The following is a 24,656-nucleotide window of genomic DNA, read 5'->3' as shown; positions in this document are numbered from 1 at the left end:
CGCAAACTGGATGTTCACATGCTGGCCATGCCCACCCCTGTTTTAGCAAGGGGGAAGGAAGTCGCAATATGTCATGTGACAACATGACGACGTGAGTTTGACACCCCTGGCTTAGATCATGAGATCACTGTTGAAAACTAGAGGGAAAGTAAATATTGACTAGCAAAAGAACAGTGAAGTGCTGAGAAACAAAGTAGTTCAAGTAAAGTCATTTTGCATCTGGCAGAAAAATAACATTGAACAATTTGCTAGCTAGATCTGGAGAATTAATAAAAAGTTAACGGAGACTCCATTACAATATTGCTGCTTGGAAAGAGGAAGGATATATATCTTATCCATTACTCTTTTAATTATGATTTTTATGACAATAGTTACTGATTATTGTATGTGTTCCTGATTTTTTAAAATTATGTAACTTTTGGAATAGAACATGAGGAAAGCTTTCAAATGGTAATATTTATGTGTTTTAAATCAAAACATGTGGCATATGATGGAAATAACAGGAGGGTGTTGTTCTTTGGGGGGGTATACTGTTATAGTACTGGCCATCTGTAGAAGGATAGAGTTACGATAGATGAAGTTCTTGCAAATAAAAATAAGTCTAGAACAAATGGAGAAAATTCTCTATATAAAGAGAAGAGCCTGCAATAATACAGTTTCATTATCCTTGTGACTTGCTTTTTAGCCATTATGGCTCAGGGTGATTTATACATAAATGTTATTTACTTTATTTAAACCTCATCTTTATTATTTATAAATAACGAAGATATGGCAAACATATCTACTCTTTCTTACTCCTATTTTCCCACAACAACCATGTGAAGCAAGTTGGGCTGACAGATGGTCTCTGGCTCAAAGTCAGCTATATTTCATATGTAACAATTCAGAAGTAGCATCAAAAATTGAATTATAGACTTTGGCAGGAAAAAAGATGAAGTTGGAGTTAAAAATCTGAGAAATGAAGGATTTTTTTAAAATTTGGAGTCAGTTGGGATAGAAACACAATCCTGAATGTAGCAATGGCAGGAAAAGAGCAGAACATGTCAAATTTATCAGGTAAAATATTTAATCTTTGCCATGGTGTCTGTTAGCAATATCGAATAGTCTTCCAAGAGACCATTTTCAATATTATACTAGGGAAGAAAGAATTATGCTATGGAAAACAACCAGTTCTTTTTGCCAGATTTTGATAAGTGTATTACCAAGGAATGCTAGAGATCACATACAGTCCATCAGTTAATGGTTGTTTCTATTAAACTTAGTAGAGTCTGGTAAAAGCAGAAACTTGACTGAAAATGGTTGCCAGATTTTGTTTCAACAGATATTTCACATTTGTGTGATTAATTTTGATACTGACGTTTCTCTTTGCTGCCGTTAAAAGAGAATAGTAATTGCTTTTGAGAGGAGATGGATATGTATAGAATGTGCTTGTTTTCACAGCTGGCTTCTAATCTTTATAGCAAGGTTAAAGAAGAGTAGTCATTCCTTCTGCAGTAGCTAAAATAGGAAGAAGCATCTTCTGTAATTAAATGTTCTTATGTGTGTTCTTGCATATATAGTCACACAAGCAGCATATTTGAGTTTTATCAATGGAATTGCTCTTATATTTAGAAATATGGAAATATCTCACATAAAGTACTTCTCAGATGAATTTTAGTAATTTACAACATGTAGTTCACACGTTTACTCAGAAATGGTACACAATCACTACATTAGTCTAGCGAATTAGGCTTGGCTTATCTTCCGTAATGCATCAGGTGATCTTTTCTTTCAAAAGTAAATATTATGAAAGCTATTAGTTCATCTTCCCATTTCTCCTCTCTGTCAGCATTTATCAGTATACTTCTGTATTTATAAGAAATTTAAAGAGGTGTGCTCCTTCTTTAGTCATGTTTTACACTATTGTCCTTATGGCCACCACTCTAAGAAGTGGGCATTCTAAGTCCCTATGACCATATGCAACCCCTAAGTTCCGTAAGATCCTTTCCAATCATATTGCTAAAAACCAGCAGCATATTTTCCTCAACTATGAGAAAAAACACAACAAAAACTATTGTGAAAGCCACCAGATCTTGCAATTTTAAAATAAAAAAACTCCCAAACTTTCTGCCTATTTTGCAGAAAGTGTATCTCTATTGCAACTCTTATCCTTTCCAGAAGTGTTTTGTCAACAGTCATGACGTCCTTCATATTTTTCTATTCTCAATATTATTTATTTAGTGTACGGCATATCATACACAGACTAGCAGTATTAACATTTCACCTAGATTGATAAAACACAATAAAATATAAATATTTAAAATATCTGTGTTCAAATATCAATGTCTAGGCTATCTAACCATTGAAGTGCAGCATTGTTTATATTAAAAACATCAGATACTGGACTAGTATATATCCACACTTTACAGCTGGTCACCATGTAATCTGTAGTTTGACGTGGGACCCCGCAGTCACACTGAGGGGTGGCATACTATGCCTCATTAATACAGAAAGTCTCTGCAGATGCTGTGTGAGGTGCAAATCCTATTCAGAATTGTCCATTGCTGGCATGATAGTGCAAAGCCTGGCATCTTTTTTGTGGTCACAAAAAAAGTTATATATCTTCCTATATAACTGAATATTCAGCCACCCGCAGTCGGTTGGGAGACCGTGGGTGTTGGTTACACCCGGTCGCTTGTACCAACCCCCGCGTTCTAGGTGGTCAGGATCTGCAGGCCCAGGGCCTGAGGCTGTTGTTATGCAATGCGAGGTCCGTTGTCAATAAGGCCCCCCTCATTCACGATCTAATTTTGGAGGGGGAGCCGGACCTCGCGGGAATAACGGAAACCTGGTTGGGCCACGAGGGAGGGTTACCCCTTGTGGAAATGTGCCCACCAGGTTATCAAGCATTTCACCAGCCCCGGGCCCGGGGAAGGGGCGGTGGGGTAGCAGTGATTATCCGGGAGGACTTAGAGCCGAGGGAGTCCACTGTGCTACAGACGTCCGGATGTGAATCCCTTGTTGTGAAATGGGGCCCTGGGAGGCAGATGGGCCTGCTGATAGTATACCTGGCTCCCCGCCATACATCAGCGACCCTGCCTGAGCTCCTCGAGCTGATCTCATCGGTGGCGGTTGAGACCCCCAAACTTTTAGTGATGGGGGATTTTAACCTGCCGTCGGTGGGAGAAGCATCAGAGGGGGTTCGGGAGTTCATGGCTTCCATGATAGCCATGGACCTGACTCAAATGATTCAGGGCCCGACACACGAGGGAGGTCACACCCTGGACCTTGTTTTTGTCTCTCGCCAGTGGTTGAGTGATCTGGGAGGAGTGAATTTAACCATCACTCCTCTGTCATGGTCAGATCACTCACTCCTCCGACTTGACTTCCCTGGTGCTACCCCTCGCTGCGGGGAGGCGGAACCGGAAAACACTAGATGGTTCCGCCCCAGGCGCTTGATGGAACCAGACAGGTTCCAGACGGAGCTTGGGCCACCTCCTGCAGCCCTGACCCGCCCTCCGGTAGAGGACCTGGTGGCCGCGTGGAATAATGCGACTACCGGGGCCTTGAACCGGGTGGCGCCTTTGCGGCCTCTCCGGCGGCAACGATCCACCCTGGCTCCTTGGTTCACCGAGGAGCTAAGGGTGATGAAGCGCCGCAAGAGATGCCTAGAGAGTCGTTGGAGATCCTCCCGATCCGAATTTGACCAAGCACAGTTACGAGCCCATTTAAGGACGTACCTAGTGGCATTGAGAACGGCCAAACGTCAATATTGTGCCGCTCTCATTGCATCGGCAGAGAACCGCCCTGCCGCCCTGTTTCGGGTGTCCCGCTCCCTTCTGTTTCAGAGGCCACGGGAGGCCTCTTTACAGGGTAGGGCAGAGGAGTTTGGGAAATATCTGCAGGATAAAGTCGCTCAAATCCGGAAGGATTGGGTCCCCTTCAGTGGCCCAGTCGAGACGCCGGTGGCGAGTCTTGAGAAACCTTTTTGGGAGGAGTTTGACTTGGTTGTCATCGAGGATTTGGACAGATTGCGTGGACGACTGCGACCTACCACATGTTTGCTGGACCCGTGTCCCTCCTGGCTTGTACTGGCATCCTGGGAGGTTACACGCGACTGGCTCCTGGGCCTAGTGAACGCTTCGTTGGGTGAGGGGTCTCTCCCGGCCGCCTTGAAAGAGGCGGTGGTGAGACCCTTGCTCAAGAAGCCTTCCCTGGACCCTACGGAGCTGGCCAATTATCGTCCTGTCTCCAACCTTCCCTTTTTGGCGAAGGTTGTAGAGAGTGTGGTGGCTTCTCAGTTTCCACGACATCTGGAGGAGAATGATTATCTAGACCCGCGCCAGTCCGGCTTTCGCCCTGGGCACAGCACAGAGACGGCCTTGGTCGCGTTGGTTGATGATCTCTGGAGGGCCAGAGATAGGGGTTGTTCCTCTATCCTGGTCCTATTAGACCTCTCGGCGGCTTTTGATACCATCGACCATGGTATCCTGTTGCACCGACTGGAGGGGTTGGGGGTCCGGGGCACCGTTTTGCGGTGGTTCGGCTCCTACCTCTCCGGCCAGACGCAACGTGTGTTGGCAGGGGAGCAGAGGTCGACCCTAAGCCCCCTTACTTGTGGGGTGCCACAGGGGTCGGTCCTCTCGCCACTCCTGTTCAACACATACATGAAGCCGCTGGGTGAGATCATCCGTGGTTTCGGGGTGGGATATCATCTGTACGCTGATGATACTCAGCTGTACATTTCCACCCCGAACCACCCCAACGAGGCCGTCGAAGTGATGTCCCGGTGTGTGGAAGCCGTACGGGTCTGGATGGATGACAACCGACTCAGGCTCAACCCTTCCAAGACGGAGTGGCTGTGGGTTCCGGCTCCCCGGTTCAACCAGATAATTCCATCTCTGGCCATTGGGGGCATTCAACTCGCCCCCGTGGAGCGGGCGCGCAATTTGGGCGTCCTCCTGGATGCCAGGCTGTCCATGGATGAACATGTGACAGCCGTGACCAGGGGGGCATTCCACCAGGTTCGCCTGGTGCGCCAATTGCGCCCCCTATTGGACCGGGACGCCCTACGCACAGTCACCCATGCGCTGGTGACGTCTCGCCTGGACTACTGTAACGCTCTCTACATGGGGCTTCCCTTGAAATGCACTCGGAGACTGCAGTTGGTCCAGAATGCGGCCGCGTGGGTGATTATGGGGAGTACTAAGTACTCCCATGTGACACCTCTCCTGCGCGAGCTGCACTGGCTTCCTGTGGTCTATCGAGTGCGTTTCAAGGTCTTGATTACGATCTTTAAAGCGCTCCATGGCTCAGGACCTAGTTACCTGCGGGATCGTATTCTGCCCCATACATCCCTACGACCCATCCGCTCACACAGAGAGGGACTTCTCCAGGTGCCGTCCACCAGACAGTGCCATGTGGCGGCGCCTAGGAGCAGAGCCTTCTCTGTGGCGGGCCCAGCCCTGTGGAATGACCTCCCCCCGGATATTAGGACCACTACTGACCTCCGCTCCTTCCGTGTTAAGCTCAAGACCCACCTTTTCCAAATAGCTGGCCTGGCTCAACCATAACTTCGTAATGCTCCTGATGGTTTTTTTAATTTAGTAATTTTATTTAAGGGGATTTTAAATTGTGTTTTTAATTGTGTTTTTTAATTGTGTTTTTAATTGTCCTTCACTTATAAGTCAACTCTCCTCCATGCACATATGTATATGTCTCTGTTCTTTTTGTATATATGTTTGTCTTATGTGTATTTTTTATCCGTTTTGATTGTACGCCGCCCCGAGTCCTTCGGGAGAGGGTTGCGGCTAATCAAATAAAATTATTGATTATTGATTATTGACCCCTTTGGCTTTCCACTGGAAATCAGTGTTAAAGTTGGGCAGATGTTGTGCAAGTGCTAGGGTGAGTTCCTGGATTTCAGTATTCAGGCTGATAAATGAGAAAGGTTGCCATGCCCCGGTAAGCGTGAGTTGTTCATAATTTTTCTGTATTCTTAATTTATTTTGCTTAATTCTTCTATAGCAGCGATGGCGAACCATTTTTGGCTCGCGTGCCATAAGTGGGCGGAGCGCAAGGGGTTGTGTGCGGGTGTGCCGCACCCATAATGCAATGCACGACCCCCCCCCCAGTGTGCATGCGTGCACTACAGGTGCGACCCCCCCATTATTGGGATGCTTTTTTTGCCCTCCCCAGGTTCCAGAGGCTTTATAGGAGCCCGGGGAGGGCGCCCGGGGAGGGCGAAAACAGCCTCTCCCGCCCCCCCTGGAAGCCCTCCGGAGGCTTCAGGGACCTTCTGGTTTGCTCGGAGGGTTGTTTTGACCGCTCTGAAGCATTCAGGGACCTTCAGGATGCTTCCCTGAAGCCTCCGGAGCAGTCAAAACGAACCTCCGAGCAAACTGGAAGTGACTTCCGGTTTGCTCGGAGGGTCGTTTTGAGCGCTCCGAAGGCTTGAGGGACCTTCAGGAGGCTTCCCTGAAGCTTCCGGAGCAGTCAAAACGATCCTCCGAGCAAACAGGAAGTCCATTCCCGAACTTCCTGTTTGCCCATAGGGCCGTTTTTTTGCGCTCCAGGGGCTTCAGGGAAGCTCATGAAGCCTCCGGAGGGCCTCCGGGGGAGCGGGGAGGCTCTTTTCGCCCTCCCTAGGCTCCTATAAATGCCCTGGAGCCTGGGGAGGGCGAAAAATTGCTTTAAAAAAGGGTGAACTCATGCGTGCACTGGCCAGCTGACAGGTTCACCATCACTGTTCTATAGGTTTTTGCAATCTATTAGCATTTCTTCACATTACGTAACACTTAAAACTGAATACACTTAAAACTAGAGACGAGGGTAACCCTTCTATTTTACCAGTTTTTACCATATTCAACAGCACAGTATCAACAGTAGAGTCCTTCAGGGTTGGGTTTTTTTTAAATTTTCCAGGACTTGAAATGAACATTTAATATTGGAACCATCATTAAAAAGGCACAACAAATAATGTTCTTCCTGCATCAACTCAGGAAGTTGAGACTGTCCCAGGAGCTGGTGATATACTTTTACAGAGGAATTATTGAGTCTGTCATGTGTAGTTCTACAACTGTCTGGTTTGGTACAGCACCCAAACAGGACAAGTACAAACTCCAATGGATAGTTGTGATTGTGGAAAGAATAATTGCAACCAGCCTGCCTTCATAGAAGATCTTATATTGTCCGGGTCAGAAGGAGGGCTGAGAAAATAGCTGTAGACCTCACACATCCTGGACACAAACTCTTTCAGCTCCTTCTCTCAGGAGGGTGCTATAAGGTATTGCATTCCAAGACAACTAGACACAGGGCTAAACACCTAATTCTCACACTGCTGTCTAATGTGTTTATGTATTTATCCAAGTAGCATGACTATAGCTTTATTATTATCCTTATTATCTCCTCTTACTGGTACGATTAATATTTTCATTATTCTGCTGCTTTTTTGCATGTACACTGAGAGCTTCTGCACCGGAGACAATTTCCTTGTGTATTTAATCACACTAGGTCCAATAAAATATTATGTTCTATTCTATTTCAATATTTATTGTAGCATATGTCTCAATAAATAGATGTATTATCTTCTTTCAGAATCCTGAGCATTATATATGCAGTGCTATCCTCTTTCCTTCCAATGTGCACTAAACTGGCTTTTGTGGTAGAGGAAATGGGGAAAAAAAGTCAACTATTTTAATTAAGTCAGTTCGTATACAGCAAACAATGGCCTCAAGTTGATAAGTTTATGTTTTATTATACACTCTATATTGCTGCTGGAGTAACACTACGTATTGGGGTCAAATATCTATTTTTTTAAAAAAAAGAAAATCTTCATAGGAGCATTATTCATACAAACACCTTACCCCTTTTGTGCTAAAGTCTCCTGCAATTTTTTACTGTTTGAATCTAAGAGCATTTTGTCGTTTGAATATGGGATCTTGCCTATAGATCAGTAAATGTAAACTATGTCTCACTGGCTGGTTTTTGATTGTCCTCAAGCCAACATATTGCTACATAATATGCTCAAGCAAGCATATTGGTGTTAATACATCACCACTGCTCTTATTTTTTTAAAGTCAGTTTGATTCTTTCTTTTTGACAGGAGAGTCCAGTGTAACTCCTTCAAGACTGGAGTGACACTCTGCACCTGCCTCTGCCTCATGTGAGTTAAAATCTTGGCAGCAGTATATTATGCTAGGTGGAGCGGCTGCAGATTTTTTTTTTCTCCCCACAAAGGCTATTAATGTGGCTTCTGTGCCTGTCTTAACAAGTAACCCCAGCATGCATGAAAGTCCTGTATATATTTTAATATATAGCTTTCTGTGCTTTGGGATTCTTTTATGATTTCATAAGGAAATTGCATTCTTTAAATGGTTGAAATAGTTTTGAACACAGTGCTTTTGATTGAATATTGCATTTGACAGTTATCGGATCTGAAGACGCCCGACAGCTGGATTGTGTTCTCAGCTTTGCTCCATTTCCCAAATCAGCCCTCGCTAATCTGAAATTAAAATTGTTGCCTTGACTGATGATTTCAGTGTATCTCTTGGTAGGCTTGTGGACTTACTGCGCAATTGATCGTGCGTAGCGGTATCTACTTCTTTTCACTATGCCAGGTGGGATTTCCTCATCAGAGTTTTCCGCAGTTTTCTTAGTAAGATTTCAGACATGGTCTCCTATTGCCTATTTCCTAGGGATGAGAGGAGTGACTAGTCCAAGGTGACTCAGCTGGCATAGACAGGCAGGCAAATAGAGAGTCAGAATTTCTATGGAGACAGATAATAAATTAATTTCTGTGTATTTCGGAGATAGGTTGCAGGAAAAGAGAAGCAGAGCATTGGTCTCTTCTACCTTCCAACTTTTGTGGATTAAAAAAAAAAAAACTTGCTAAAATAAACATGTATTGATATGGACTGATAGAGGACCCTGAAAATGGTGTTTCATGGATAAGAAATTTTTCACTCCTACACTAAGTATTTTTTAAATTGCACAATAAATGCAAATGATTCCTTAAATAACTAAGTGCATTAAATGGCTTAAATTGTCCAATTTTGCTTTAGGATTTAATATTCTGTTGAAGCATTCAGGTTTGGAATCTTAATAGGTTTCCTAGTACATATGCAGAAACTTATAAACTATTATTGAACAAATAGCTTTATTTAATATTAAATACTTATGTTTTAAAAAATACCCAAATACACTGAATTAGCATGTATTTATTGATCTATTTTGCTAGAGCTTTTCCTGGTGCTCAGTGAACCTCATATTATAATGATGAAACAACATATGATAGGTCATTATATTTCCATGACACAATTAATTTATATAAAGCTCTCAGAATGAATAATGCTTTTCAGAGTAATAGCATAAAGTCAAATCCGTGCAATAAAATTGTAATCTAAAATTGAGTCAAAGAAAGCAACGGAGAAAGATGGTGGTGGAAAACAGAAGTGAGGATAAACAAGGAACAAATGTAAATTTATATAAACCTGATTTCAAAAAAATAATGAGAACTACTAATTTTTCTTTCTGTGGGAAAAAGTGAGACTTAAGAAGGCAGCTTACACTGTTTCTTAGAAATTGTGTAAAGCTATAATTTGTGTGACTTTTAAATGAGAGCTATGTTGTTATACATCCTTGTGTGTTATGTGCAAAGTATTTGAGGTCGTACAAACCCCAAAGCCTTCTATGGGAATAATACATGTGGTTGTAAAAAAATGGTTGGAAAGAGAATACATGACTACAGTCGCTTCATAAATTGATGCATTGCATCAGATTTGATCTACGAATTTCAGCTTGCATCTGTGCTTTCTTTTTGGCTCCATTTTGTGGAAAAAGTCAAAGTCAGTTGGTACTAACTGCTACAATCACCAGCTCTTCACTTTTAATCCAGTGATTTGCTATTCTTATGGCATTGGAGTTTATTTTCATTTACTTTTTGGTAGCCAATTGTGGGTTTAGGCATCTGTGTTTGATGAGGCAGTGATGCAAAGGAAATTGGGTTTTTTTTAATGTACTTCGGGATTGCCGGGAATTTTCTTTTTGTTTCTTTATGCTAACCCATTTAGGGCCTATGTTAAAATATATCATTTATTTCCTCTGTGAATGATCGAAACTACTGGAAAATACGTTGTCCAATGTGCTCTGCAAAAGGACCTAATGATGATAATGAGGATTTTCACTCAAAATGGAAGGAAACCAGTTTTCAACATTTGTTCCATAAAAAATACGGCTAAAGGACTTTTGTAAACTATAGGTTATATTTATTCTTGATTTGCTATTTTAGTCCTTTTGAGAACAAAACCCAAATACTTTTTTCCTCTATGTTTTGATGTAATATGTGTTATTAAAAAACCTAACTTGCTGGTTTGTAATGAAGGGAATTTCAATTTGAAAATAAAATATTTACTATAAATTTTCTATTAAGTCTATTTCCCCCTGAAGTCTATAGCATAAAATATCTTTCATACAAGTGCTTTAGAGAAAAAACAGTGATGAAACTCCATGGAGAGAGACTTGAACCCTGAAAATGACATCGAGTTATCAAAGGAAGGTAGAGAAACGGATGGTTTGTGTCAAACATCACTATTTTGCTCTTCATTTTGTGATGCCATGGTTTTATTTTAACAGAAGATTGATTTGTCTGATTAATCAACTTCACCAAAAAAGAGGACTGTTTACACTATTGGGCCACACATGAATCTAAAGCTGTGCCTAGAAGACAATAGTCATGATGTGGTGATACCAAATTACACAAAAATGTTCATAGAGTGGCTGTTGGATAGTAATTGATATTAGTAAACAACTACTGCTGTTTTCATTGGGGAATCTTGGGTAATTTCAAGGAATCCCATATTTTCTGGAAATATTGTTTGAAAAGCATAGGTTAGTAGCAAGAAAATTCAGGATTAAAATTTCATTATAATTTTTTAAGTTGTGTCTTTACTATTGTATTTAGTATCTGAATTTCCTTTATATATTTCCATATAGTATGTCTATCATCATTATATAAACTGTTGCACTCAAACAAAATTGTTGGCAATTTGAATTATTTCCATAAAAGTTATAAAATCAAATAATTAAATCAAGAACAAACAAAATCCAAATTCTCCCCCGTTTCTCATAACAGCAACAGTCAAATTACAATGTTATTTAACATTGTATTAATCTTTTCTTACTTAATCTGTATCATGCAATGGTTCAGAATTTACAATATTTCTTAATTTTCTTTGCTTATAAAAAAATTCTCAGAATTTTAATTTTTTTCTCTCTGCTAAAATATAAGATTCTTTCCTGTACTTTATAGCCTTCTTTCCTCTTTTTAGAGTGAACTTGTACAAGAGTTCTTAGAGGCAATTCTAATTCCTGGTGACTTCATGGATAAGTTCATGTAGTTTTCTTGGCAACAGTACAAAGATTGCCTTTTTCTGGGATATTTTCTCATTTTCCTAGTTAATCCCAGTTAGGTTTTACAAAAACAAGCAAGGTTGGCTAGTTGTTGCCTTCTGTTGCAAACTGCAACTCCTCATCACTAATATTATATCTGACTAGTTGTAGATATCATAAATCTTTCAGAAAAAAAATAGCTCTGGTTACACATGTTCAATCCGTGAAACAGTTCACTGCTTAGGCAACATGGCATATCATGTCCTATAAATATCAAAGGGCACTTTTGATTGTTTTGGGGCACCTTCTAAAAATATTAGCTGGATAGTTACCAAGGGTTTCCCAATGTTTCCAAGATTGTACACCTTTCTTGATTTGGCCAAGTAGAAATACCACATTGCTTCCATATAATAAATGCAATGTTAGGGATCAATTGGCTTTCTATTATGGAATGGAGACGACTGTGATTGTGACCCTTAACAGAGCATCTCTAGTCTATTGCTTTTAGGGTTTTTTTCCCTTTATGGTTTTATGTAGATTGGGGGAGTATTGCTGAGCATTTGCAGTACTCAATAAGGGCTACAGATGTGCTATGAGCTTCTTGCATATTATCATTTATTTATTCTGTTTTATTGAATGATTTTCCACAGCCAGTTGTTCCCTTTCCTCCAAAAACCTCTAGATTCAGTTACGTTTTTATACAGCTTGGTTATACATGCATACTCTAGTCAAGTTTATAATATGGTTTGATGGAATATATACCATGTTTTTCATAATACATGTATTTATCAGCTGAAGTTATTTTGGAATGGTAGAAAGAACTGGTTTTTTTCTTAGAATTGACAATTTGTGTATACACGTACTTGCTGTCTACATATTTCTGCAGTAAGAACTACTGTTATCAAAATCTTTGGATAATGTGTGCTCTCCTATACATCAAATAAAAATTTGGCACAATACCATATACTGGATCTTAAATAACGTACAATCAGCTATATACTACTACTACTACTAGAAATGGACATAGTATAGAAAAAGAAGAAGCTAAAGGGCTCTGGAACTTTCAAATTCAAATAGAAGAATACCCCAGACTTAACAATTGTCAATAAGAAAGTTAAAAACGTCTGGATATGGCAATACCTTGAGACAGCAGAATAGAAGAGACATAACTGGAGAAAATTACAACAACCTGCAAATAGAAAACAAATGACTATGGAAAAGGAAGGAAAGATAGTATCAGTAGTAATAGTGCTTTGAGCACAATGCCAAAACACCTGGAGCACCATTAAACACCATTGCCATTGCCAAAAATCACCATCAGTCAATTGCAAAAGGCAGCTTTACTTGTATCCACTTCTATCAGTAGAGTTACGGAAGTACAATACCTCAGTCATTGCTTTATGTCTGCTGAACTGTCTGTAAAGACTGGTAAAATTAATGAAAATTTTCTGATTTGCTTAGATGTGACATCTCTCTTGCTTTCTCTTTTGTATTTTCTAATTGGAATCTTCTCATCTTACCACAGTGTATAAATCTCCAGAATATGAATCCCTTGGATTTGACTTAACAGTCGAACGGTTAGTTTCAATTGGATATCCTCAGGAGCTGCTTAGTTTTGTCTATGATCCTACATTCCCTACCAGGTAAATAATTGTAATTTAAAGTTGTATTTGGTCTGTACAATTTAAATGGTACTTTTAAGCTTAAGGTGCTATAGTTCATATATGGTAAACTGCACATGTATCTTGAAAATTTAAGTTTATATGTTATCAGATAATGTGTTTTAAAATACAAATAAATAGTAGAGAACTGCAGAGCAGATAGGCATAAATATTCCTCTAGATTAATGTTTTGCCATTTTATAAATGTCAAGCTTAATTTACGACAACTAAATGACTACTGTTCAGAAAATCATTTGGGGATAATATTCATGGGTATTCCAGAATTTTTAATGCTCTGTGTATTTCCTAAGGTACTTTCTTGAGTGTATCGGGACTGTCACATTTTACACATTTCTCTCAGACAATTCTTTGTGCTATGTTGGAGACTTCTGAAGTTGCTTGGGGCTTTGGCAAGAACTTAGTGGGACTGAAAGCATCATGATTGACCATCTGACAAGGATACTATAGTTCAGTAGTAGTTTCTGGCATTGGTCAGGAGTAGGATTAGAGAATCTTCAAAGACCCTTCCAATCCTTTATATTATGTAATTCTGTGAAACTTTCCCTGAATCTTTCTGGCAACATTGTTAGAAGGTATAGTGCATTTACTAAAAGTAGGTAGTGAAGGAGAATAGAAGCCTTTTTATAAAATGTATATTTTAAAAAGCTTCACATTTTGATACTTTTTATTAGGCTCACTTCTTTAATTTTTAATGATGATTTATGTAAAACTTTTGAGATGCTGTTTAATGGGGAAATATTCCCTGATAAAAATATGGTAGAAAAATTCTTATAGCACATAGTATACAAGAATAAATGTGGGAATCAAGTCTTACTCATGAGAAAGTAAAAAAAAAGAAAGACAAATCTATTGTCCACATTGTTTTTCCCCAGTGTATACTTTACATTTTTCTAAGAAGCATCCAAAGTTTCACAGTATCATGTGGACGAAGATTACATTCTAGATTCTAGACTCATTGTGAGTCACTTACATCAGTGGCCCCAACCTTTTGCACTTCAGGGGTTGGTTCTGGGAAGGGCGTTTCTTCCACGGAACGGGTGTGTGTGGTTTCATGCACTGCCTGGCTCCCACACATGCGTGGATGAGTTTAAATTTGCTTGCTCAGCCCCAATTCCTGGCAGGGGCAGACTAGTGCTGGTCTATGGCCCAAGGGTGGGGATCCCTGAATTACACCATTCCTACACTATCTCTATGTGAAGTCCACATGCATTTGGTCAAGCCATGTACTTCTGCTGTTGCAGTTTATTATAATTTCTTAGTTTGATTGTTGTGAGCTGCTCAGTGGTGTTGAAAGGAAGTATACAATTTTAATAAATTATTATTATTATTAGATCTGGTTATTAACTCTTTTGTTCTCTCAGACCTGGTGACAAACTACACATTGCAGAAAATATGCTCCACTCTACTTTCTTGAATCACAGTCTCACCTTTCTCTCAGTATTGTTGACTTAACATAAAAATTAAACTCTTTATACCTTGAACATTCTATGCCTATCTTTCTACAGCAACTATTGATGTAGAGCGGGGTCTGAGAAATGCACTATAGGATAATGTCACATCATGGGTAAGGAAAAACCATGACACATTAATGGGAAGGAAAGAGACCCACAGAGCACATTAAATGAATTGGCAATGAAGCCAGAGAAAAAAGAATAGACAATCTGAAGTCTTAATTTATAGCCACACCCAATATAGCAGTTTACTTTTTTTTTCAGTTATCCAGACTCTTTTTCAAGGATTGTTCAGCCAATTGAGGCTATTTTGATAGCAGAATTTTACAGAGGGATAAATGGGGGAGGCGGTAGATAATTATCAAGCAGAGGAAGCATTATACATCCCTCAACTGTTGTACCTCATTGATTGTCTAAATTCAATATATTGTCTTTCCATGTAACTAGGACATTGTTGCACTGAAACATAAAAAGTTCATAGTTATGGGCACTTTGACTTTATAACTTGTTTTAATGAAAGCCCTCCTGGTAAGCTGCTAGCATCTAATATTTCATTGAGATATTTTAGTGTTTATATAACATTTGAATGTGTACTGCATCCATATTGATTGTATGTGCACATCATAGTCAAACTTGCTTTAGGAAGTTGTAGAAAAACTTCAGTGAACATTGGCCCATATGGTCCCTCTTATTCTTTTAGATGACCAGACATTAGCATAGGGTGTGGCAACTTTTGTTTAATAGTACATATGGTCAGCTTCAAATAAACCAAACTTCAAAGAACTATTTCTCAAGTTGGCTTGTTAGAACTAATAAAAATGTTAACCACAATTTTGGGTTAAGTCTAGCAAACTGTAGTGAAATTCTGAGAAGTAAATGCTGCCAAAACTGTTCTGGCAAAATACCTTGGTGTTAAGATAAATGAACTAATTTTAAGCAAATAGATTAATTGTACATTTAAACCAGGCAATGCAGACTATTTTTTCCTCTGCAGCTAAACAAAAGTTCAATGGGACTCTATCATCAGTGTCCTCCTTAGGGTCAGATTCTAATTTGGACAGAACGTGATAGAACTGGCTCAGGTATGCCATTCCAACAGACTATCTTTCAAAGTCTTGCTGTTCATCGTTGCTTATTATGAAATGCTGACATCCATCCTTGCATTTCTTTTTTTTAATAGAGGCCTGGTATTTGATTCTCTTTATGGAAACCTGTTAAAAGTTGATGCCTATGGGAACATCCTAGTGTGTGCACATGGCTTTAACTTTATGAGAGGGTAAGTGATGCAAATATTGGTGATCTTATTCACAGCTGGGATATATTCTGTTCCACATGGTATAGCGTCTCGTAGTGAGTTTGAGGTTTGTTAGTTTCTGACAGAAATTATCTAACTTTAACATTATCTTCTTCCTGTTTCCCCCCCCCCCCCCATCAATAAATTGGTAAACCAATATAATATTTTTGTGATCTTTTAGTCAATAAGTATGGTTTCAAAAATCCAACTTATACTTTGTATACAAAAGCAAGTACCCGGATAAAAAATTAGATGTCACTTTCAAGAAATCATATAATCTACTCAGCGCTCAGTTTTTTCTTGGAAATTTTAAGAGATAACTTGGCTTTCTCATAGGTCTTGTTGATTGTTGATTGAACCTTACAATATACAGTAGAGGAATTGCTTTGATTTGATATCATTAACTACCATATTCTTTTGTCCTTTATATTCCTCAGGCCAGAAATACGAGAACAGTATCCTAATAAATTCATTCAGAGAGATGATACTGACAGGTTTTACATTTTAAACACACTGTTCAACTTACCAGGTGAGAATTGAGAGGGGGAATTATGTAGTCCAGATCAGTAGGTACATGGCTATTAATTTTAAAGGAACACTTTTATGAATGTATTCTTGATTTAGATTAATTACGGGTATGTCTATTTGACTAATCGTTCATTTTAAGATCTGGTCTTGCCTTGGTTTTGCTTTCTTGCAGAGACATATCTGTTGGCTTGTCTGATTGATTTCTTTACTAATTGTGACAGATATTCAAGGTGAGTATTATCTTGGCTATATGAAATCAACAAGGGCATGTTGTAGCCAGCTTTTCCAATGCAACTGTATAAAAACCCAGCATAGTGACGTGGTTATTTTCAGAGTGAAGAAAATATTTAAAGGCTTGCTCCTTTTTAAAATAAAATATTGTGATTTAACTTTTAGTAAGATAACAGGGTTTGTCACTCACTGGAAAAAATGATTTCCCTTGAATCAGTGAAGATTTGAACAGATGCATAATGCCTATTCGTGAAATATATAAAGTATGTAAACAAAAACCTAGGGGGAAGGGATGGGAAACTGTGCTTTCAGTTTATACCTAAGGACACAAACCAAAAATGTTATGTCATTTTTAATTACATAACATTTATCAAACCTATTGAAATTTTCTACAAGCCTGTTTTATTCCATTTGTCTCTCAGCTGTGAAACAGGATTTAAAGATGGAGACCTTTTCATGTCCTTCAGAAGCATGTTCCAGGATGTGAGAGATGCAGTAGACTGGGTTCATTATAAGGTAACCTGCGTTTTGTTGACATTTAGATGATCTCTTTAATTCACAGAGTTCTAAGTTTTGAATTATAGTATCATTTCAATAATTTTATTTTATTTTTCTTCCCTGATGAATAAATTCTGAATACCAGTAGTACCCGAGCAAGATAATTGGATAAGATGTGATACAGAATGAATTACTTTTTATTCTTCTTTCATTCTCCCCTTAGTTTAATTATTCTTTTTCTTCCTTGCCTCAAGAGATCAGTAGCTGTAACCCATCACAGAAACAGCTGCCAGTCCCGTTACGCTATATTCAATTTTTTCTCCACCCTATTCAGCGATTTATATAAAGTTCCTTGGTGGCCTGTCAGCCAGACAGAGTTGAGGATAGCCCCACCCTGTAGCTTTAAACTATCATATGGTTTCAGACTATTCAGTTTTAGAACAGAAATTATTATGTGCCATCATCTGAGTGGCACTTTGACTCATATTTCATTCTTATGTCATAAATGTCCAATTCTACAATGAAATCATCAAGACTAATCTCTTGACATATGAAACTATGCAAAGAACTCTCTGTCTTTAGAGTCACTTGCACATCTTCATGCATGATGACAGCATGGAAGATTATATTAATATGAAACCCAAGTAAGATACCTATTAGATCACTGCTTCTGCTGTCATGTAAGATTTTTTCCCCCTGTTGTTTCAGGGCTCACTTAAGGAGAAGACAGTTGAGAATCTATACAAGTATGTGGTGAAAGATGTAAGTATTCAAAAAGTTGCTTTAAGAAAGAAGATAGATGATGATTTGTTTTGCTAATTTTTGATTGGTCTTACTATCCAGTCACTTAAAATAGTGGATGGAAAACAGGAAGTCCACCAAGCAAGAGTAATTTTATCTGCCAATGATATAATTGCTCTAATAAATATTGTCCTTATTGATGGGGGTAGTGTAGTATTTCCCCTTTCTCTTATTAAATGGCATTAATATTAATCAAACTGGAAGCATATACTTCTTATCTTTCAAATTGGACATGCGGTACAAAGTAATGATTGTGGCTCTCACCATTACTTACTGGGGGCAAAAATTCAAATTAAACTCCAACATGTAAAATGACAGATGATTTATCAGTAGAGCAGTACTGGTCAAAACTGACTGAACTAGGATTAAAAAGAATTTTAAACAACATTAGCAAACTGGTTTTCTACTCTGACATTGTCTGATGATGTGGACGTGGAAAAAAAACAAGTCTCTGAAGCTATCTACACATATGCCAAAAGCATGTGCCTGACTATTTGACACCAAACACAAGTATGGAACTTGGATGAATGCCTTGAATCGGTAGACCAACATAGGTCAAGTTGGCAGACAATACATGATACGGGCAGCTCAGATCTGAAGTTTGCCATCAATTAAAGCCAGAGCGAGAGACTGGAGCACCAGGGCTCTGGAACGGGAAGAAGCTGCACAAAAACACCACCCCCTCCTTGCCGTTCTCTTATAACTAAGTGAAGAAACTAAATCAACAAACACAAGGCCAATGGGATATTTATAAAATCTTGAAACGAGTGACTGCAAAGATGAGAAACCCAGAAATAGACCACTCATTGAGAGGCTGGGATCTCAGGCCTTGCATGCTGAGCCAACATCTGAGGGAGTAAGAGTGGCAATAAAGGTAGCAAAAATGGTTACGCTGCTGGAATGGATGGAGTCCCAGTTGAGGCAATTGAAACTGGGTGGAGATAATGTGAGACAGTGAATGCAGTCACGTAATTCAGGGAAGTTCCCATTAAATGAAAACTGATGATAATAATCCCTTTTTGCAGTTGTCCAACCACATTTCTAGAAATAGCAGGAACAACTAGAGAACAGCACACTGATGCACACTCAAAACCATAGAAATGGTGGTAGACTTTAGGAGAAACCCTCCCATACTAGACCTCTTACAATACTCGACAACACAGTATCAACAGTAGAGACCTTCAAATTTCTAGGTCATATCTCAATTTTTAGGTCATATCTCAAGACCTAAAATGGATACCTACCATCAAAAACATCATCAAAAGAATGTTCTTTCTGTGCCAACTCAGGAAGCTCAAACTGCCCCAAGGAGCTGCTGATACAGTTCTATAGAGGAATTATTGAGTCTGTCACCTGCACCTCTATAACTGTCTTGTTTGGTTCTGCAACCCAACAAGACAGACACAGACTTCAGAGGATAATCAGAACTGCAGAAAAAACAATTGCTGCAAACCTGCCTTCCATTGAGGACCTGTTCACTGCGAGCATATGCACCAAAGACAAATTCCTTGTGTATTCAATCACACTTGGCCAATGAAGAATTATATTCCATTCTAATCTGTTCTATTCGATTCTATTATTATCAGATTTCACCATTAGGCAACTATCGGAAGAAAAAAAATCACTCTGGCATATGAATGCCCATTGTATTCATTGATTTCCAAGTAACTTTCAACAGTGTGGACTAATCCGCTTTATGGATAACATTGAAAATCGAACATATACTCCCCCCTAAGGGATATGCTTACTGTAAGAAATTTATAGCAAATGCACTGGCTGTATGCACATCCAAAATAGATCTTTCAGAATTTCCAATTTGAAGTCATACTTTAAAAAAAAGTTTCATATAGTGTAGATAGTCCTCAACTTTTGATCATAATGGCACCTGCCTATCACAGTCATAAAAATGGGTCAGTTCCTTTTTTTTTTTAGCAGTTATTAAGTGAATACGGTGGTTGCAAAATGATTGACGTGATTGTTAAATGAATGCTACAGTTGTTCAGTGAACCTATGCTTTAGTATGGTTGCGGTGTTGCCAAAATTTGGAAGCAAATGTTGTATTTTTTGGGGGGGAAACACTGTGAAACCCAGTCATGTGACTGCAGGGCTCTATAAATGCAACCAGATTGCCAGGCATTTGAAATTTGATCGCGAATTGCAGCATTTAAAGGGGATGTAGGATTCCTGAGTATGACATCCTCCACTCTCTGAACTTGATAATTCCACAAAGCTGTGTCCATTCTTTCGTGCTTCTCTTCATCCAAAGGGAAGGTGTTCAGTGCATCCCTGTTCATGACTGTCAAAAATAAAGACTGTAACTGTTTCTGTAAAATCTATTTGGCAGCTGTTTCCATAATGTGTTGAAATGTCACTTTTTCATACATTATTAAATTATTTATGAGAAGTTGTTCCATTCAAAATCCAACTTTAACTGTAACTATCCTCTTGTTTGGAACTGAACACGTAGTAAGGATGCACTAACAAAGGTGCCCTTTATGCTATCACATTGAATCAACTATATTATATGCACAGAACTTGGCATGCGATTCACTACCACATAGTTAAGATGTGTAACATTTTAGAAGATATTTTAAGCAGACTGAAATATGTATTTGGCATTATTCAGAATGGGAGGGTGCATGGTACTATTTCAGCTAGGTTATGTGAAGTACCCCAAAATAAATTTTAACTGAAATGTTTGAGAATTAGTTTTATGTCAATATTTGTCATTTTAGGGAAAGCTTCCACTGCTGCTGAGTCGCATGAATGAGGTGGGAAAGGTGTTTCTTGCCACAAACAGTGATTATAAATATACTGATGTAAGTAAAATTTTATGAAGTCTTTCAGTAAGTTGTATATTTTTCATTTGATAATAAAGGAGGCTCTAAATGCAAAAAAAAATCAAATCCAAATTATGAATTTACAATCCTGGACTCTTCTCCAGGTTTGATTACTGGTCTGAAACTTAATTTGCAGGGATTTGAGGTGCATATAAATACTTTATAAAAGTTTCTCTAATATCAAAAATTGGCTGGAGGCAATAACGGGGGTTAAAATAGAATGGAAACCGGAATTTTTTTTATTAGGAATAATGTCTGCGAAATACAAAAAAAATTCCAGTATTTAATACTACATATAACTACGGCAGTAAGGATTGCCTTTGCCCAGAAATGGAAAAACAAATTAACTCTAAGTGAAGATGAAATAATAAGAAAGGTTATGGACTGTGCTGAAATGGACAAACTAGCTAAAGAAATTCAGGGAAAAGAAGAATCAGAATTCTACCAGATATGGGATAAATGGTATAGGTGGATGGAGGAAAGAAACAAGAATCATTGAAGAAATGTAACAAAACTCAAAAACAATAGTTATGAGTAAAATAAGAAAGTTAAGAATGGTGAAACTCAAATGAAATACAATTGAATGGGAAATAATATAAGGTGACCGCTATTGATTGATAATTGCTACTAGAAAGAACAGGAAGCTCCTGTTTGTATTGCACTGTGTAAATGTGTTGTACGTCTAAGTTTTGTGTGTGTATTTTATATGTTTATTAATAAAATATTTAAAATAAAAGTTTCTCTAATATATTTAGTATGAAATGCAAGGATTCTTTTCAGTTAAATTCACTAACATTTTAACATGTCATGGCAAGACTATAATGGTCAATTTTCTTCTGGGAATTGTATTTCAGCTTTGCCCCCAAAAAGTTTTAGGTTTAAATGCAGTATCCATTCTCATCCATTAAGAACACATGTTAGAGACTAATTTTATCTGAATTTTACATTAAATGAATATCAGGCTTGCAATGTCAAGAGAAATTCGGAATTTTTCAGTTCTGGTGTTCTCTTTGCAGACACATAAATAACTGCTTCTCTGATTATAGGTAAAATTGCTTTTTGTGTATACGGAAGGCATCCATAGTGGTTTAACTTCCTCTTCTTGTTCAGAAGATGAGAAAATACACTGCTGTGCTTTTTGTACCATTCCTTTTCTGTACTTCCATTTCTTTGCTTTGGTTCCCCCGCGTAGGAACTTCTTCTATTTTTCCGTTATGCCCTATGGCCATGTAGGTGATATTTTCTGTATTTGGCAAGATAGCAGATATTCTACCCAAAAGGGTATTCATGTCATTGTCCCATTCTTTTTAGCTAGTTAGTTTGGTGTAGTGATTAAGAATGTTGGCCTGGAAACCAGGAGACTGTGAGTTCTAGTCCTTCTTTAGGTAATGAAAGCCTGCTGGGTGACTTTGCCCAGTTATTCTCTCTCAGCCCAATACACCTAACAGGGCTGTGGCCATGGGGAAACTAGGAGGAGGAAACAGTATTATGTATCTTTGTCACCTTGAGTTACTTATAAAGTAATAAAGGCAAAATAAAAATCTAATAAATGTACTACAAGATGTACTACAGGTAAAAACTGACAGAACTCATTCCATATAATACCCAGATTCTAGTATTTGTAGAATCCATTTGAAGGATACAGAGAAAGGCAAAAGTTTTTTTGGGAAGAAAAAGTAAAACGGAAGCTTAAAGTCTCTTCAAGCTCTCTTCCAGAGCTGATTGAATCGTCTCTAGACATTCTTTAGTCTTTCTTTTAACATAAGAGCCAATTGCAGGTGCTTTTCAGGCTCAAAACCTTCAGGATACTTCATCCATCCTCTGCTTTCTTCAAACTTCAAAGACACAATTTGCAGGGAATGGACAAGGTCATTCACATTAATGGCATTCAAACATGGCATCATTGATTGCTTTTATATTTTACAAGCATAGGTGACATGCTAACTATATGATAATGACACTCCTGTGGCTACACTGCCTCCCAAAGCACTGGTAATTAATAGCAAGAATAATATTTAACTGATCATATGACAAAAAAGTTCAGCCAAGCCTGTACAACTTTTTTTAGACATCCTACCCAGTACTCGGTGTCTCAATCAACTTCTTTGTTGACCTGGAACATCTTCATAAAGACCAGTGATATTCTCATTCGAAGTCAACTAAACAGTCACACTAATGTCTGTGGGTTTCTAAGTTTCCCCAAGGTTTTCATTCAAGTTTACATCATGCAAGAAGCTGCTACTTTAATTTCTATCTTATTCTTTGTTCTTTGGCTCTGTTCATTTTCTGTCTTAAGTTTAATTGTAATAAAGAACTGCAGAAGAGTGTCCAAGGTAAGAAACATTATTGTAGCAGTGTCTGAGGACTCCTATCTTTTGAGCAAATTGAAGGAGTTGACCTACTTTGGATATCTCTGAAATACAAAGCAGAAGGAAGTTGATTGGTAAGCATTTCTACTGTGAACCCCCGTGCATTGTGAGTCACTGAAGGAAATAGGAAGAAGTGAAATGTATTCAGGAATTAGAAAGTATAAGTTACATTTTATAGTTAGGAATTTGGTTGCTTTAAATGCTTCTGAATGTTTATATTTATTTATGATCAGAATGTTTTGTGACAAAATTGTTTAGAAATAATTGTAGCATAGGATTCAAGAAGTTATTTCTTGGAACTGTCAGAAAGAGATTAAAACACTTAGTGTATTCAAGAAAAAAGAAAAAGAAAAGAAAGGAAAAATGAGAATACATTTAAAGAAAAAAATATGTAAATATATTCACAACATGAACAAACAATGTTAGAAACTTATCACCTTCCCTTGAAATGCAATAGATGATCTCATATCCCATCTGTTGTTTATAAAAAATAAAAATATTGTCATTTTAGTCCTAATATCAACAAAAGTCCATTGTTATAATAACATATGTATTTTAATCTTGTTTAAATCAAATATTCCTTCCTTTTACTTTTAACAATCTTGCTCTTTAGTCCCTTCAAATAACTTCCTCTTAATATTATTTTCTCTTTGTCCCTTCTCACTAAACTCTTTAAAACTTTAACATGCCTTTTTTGTAAATCCAATATAGGAAAATTATCCAGTCACTTTTTATTATTTGTATATCCCTTTTAATTATTGAGACATCAGCTGGTTTCTTTTGTATATCCAGTGTAAAATCTTGTTATAACATATTTTGGATACAGTCTATCTATAGAGGTAGATACTATTAAAATTAACTTCTGAGTCCATTGTTCAAAAATATCCTTCAATTGTCCAATGTTAAAATATTTTCCTTCATTGTGTAATTATAAAAGGAATTTTAAGTGTTATTATTATTTAATTGTAATCTTTAGTTTCCTCTAGTTCCCTCTAGTGTCCAGTTTTTAAAATCTTATTTATTATGTAAGATAAGACAACTTACATATTTAAAGCTGGTTGAATTTTTTTGCTGAAACTGAACTGATTTAAGTAAAAAATGTGTGAATGGGAAATATTCCCTCTAATTTTGGTACTTAAACTACATATTACGTTTTGTTTCTTATCTATCTTTCAGAAAATTATGACATATCTGTTTGATTTTCCACATGGACCAAAGGTAGGTGCAAAGAGACATGTTATTGCATTGTTAGACATTATTCATTATCTATTCTTGAATAATTCAGGAATAGAATTCAGTTTTGGTCCTAGGCACTGGAAATATATGGCAGCTATTTATGTATTTGTAAAATTCAGATTGAAAAAGTATGGTGTCAGTTGCCCTAGATTTGTTGTTATCAGTGACGTGCAGTCAGCTGAGGCAAGTGAGGCACAGCCTCACCACACTCATCATGAAAAGAAAAAAAATGTAAAAGGAAAAAGGCGAGAGCTGAGGTCAGGCTGAGCTAGTTACTGCCTCACCGTGGATGACTCTGCTTAACTGTTAAAAAAAGCCTCTTAAAAAGCACCCTCTACTATGAGGCAGGAGAACTGCAT

The 24,656-nt window shown here is 38.1% G+C and overlaps 1 protein-coding gene across 7 annotated transcripts in view; it reads left to right on the top strand.

The window, feature by feature from the left end:
• Window positions 1–24,656, top strand: part of NT5C2 (5'-nucleotidase, cytosolic II) — a 71,224-nt gene that overhangs the window by 31,663 nt on the left and 14,905 nt on the right. For 4 of the 7 annotated variants that reach the window (XM_081953717.1, XM_081953716.1, XM_081953720.1 and 1 more), the window contains 8 exons: window positions 12,893–13,010; window positions 15,681–15,776; window positions 16,232–16,323; window positions 16,495–16,552; window positions 16,976–17,069; window positions 17,760–17,813; window positions 20,588–20,671; window positions 24,238–24,279. In XM_081953717.1, coding sequence (XP_081809843.1) covers window positions 12,893–13,010; window positions 15,681–15,776; window positions 16,232–16,323; window positions 16,495–16,552; window positions 16,976–17,069; window positions 17,760–17,813; window positions 20,588–20,671; window positions 24,238–24,279 — 638 coding nt within the window. Of the gene's footprint in view, window positions 1–8,083; window positions 8,144–12,892; window positions 13,011–15,494; window positions 15,583–15,680; window positions 15,777–16,231; window positions 16,324–16,494; window positions 16,553–16,975; window positions 17,070–17,759; window positions 17,814–20,587; window positions 20,672–24,237; window positions 24,280–24,656 lie in introns of all 7 variants that reach the window. The other 3 variants (XM_081953721.1, XM_081953722.1, XM_081953719.1) reach the window with 3 other exon arrangements.

This window comes from Natrix helvetica, assembly GCF_964273705.1.
Source record: "Natrix helvetica genome assembly, chromosome: 5".
In the NCBI taxonomy this organism is placed as follows: domain Eukaryota; kingdom Metazoa; phylum Chordata; class Lepidosauria; order Squamata; family Natricidae; genus Natrix; species Natrix helvetica.
The sequence above is the reverse complement of the archived record's forward strand: the minus strand, read 5'-3'. Positions and strand labels throughout refer to the sequence as shown.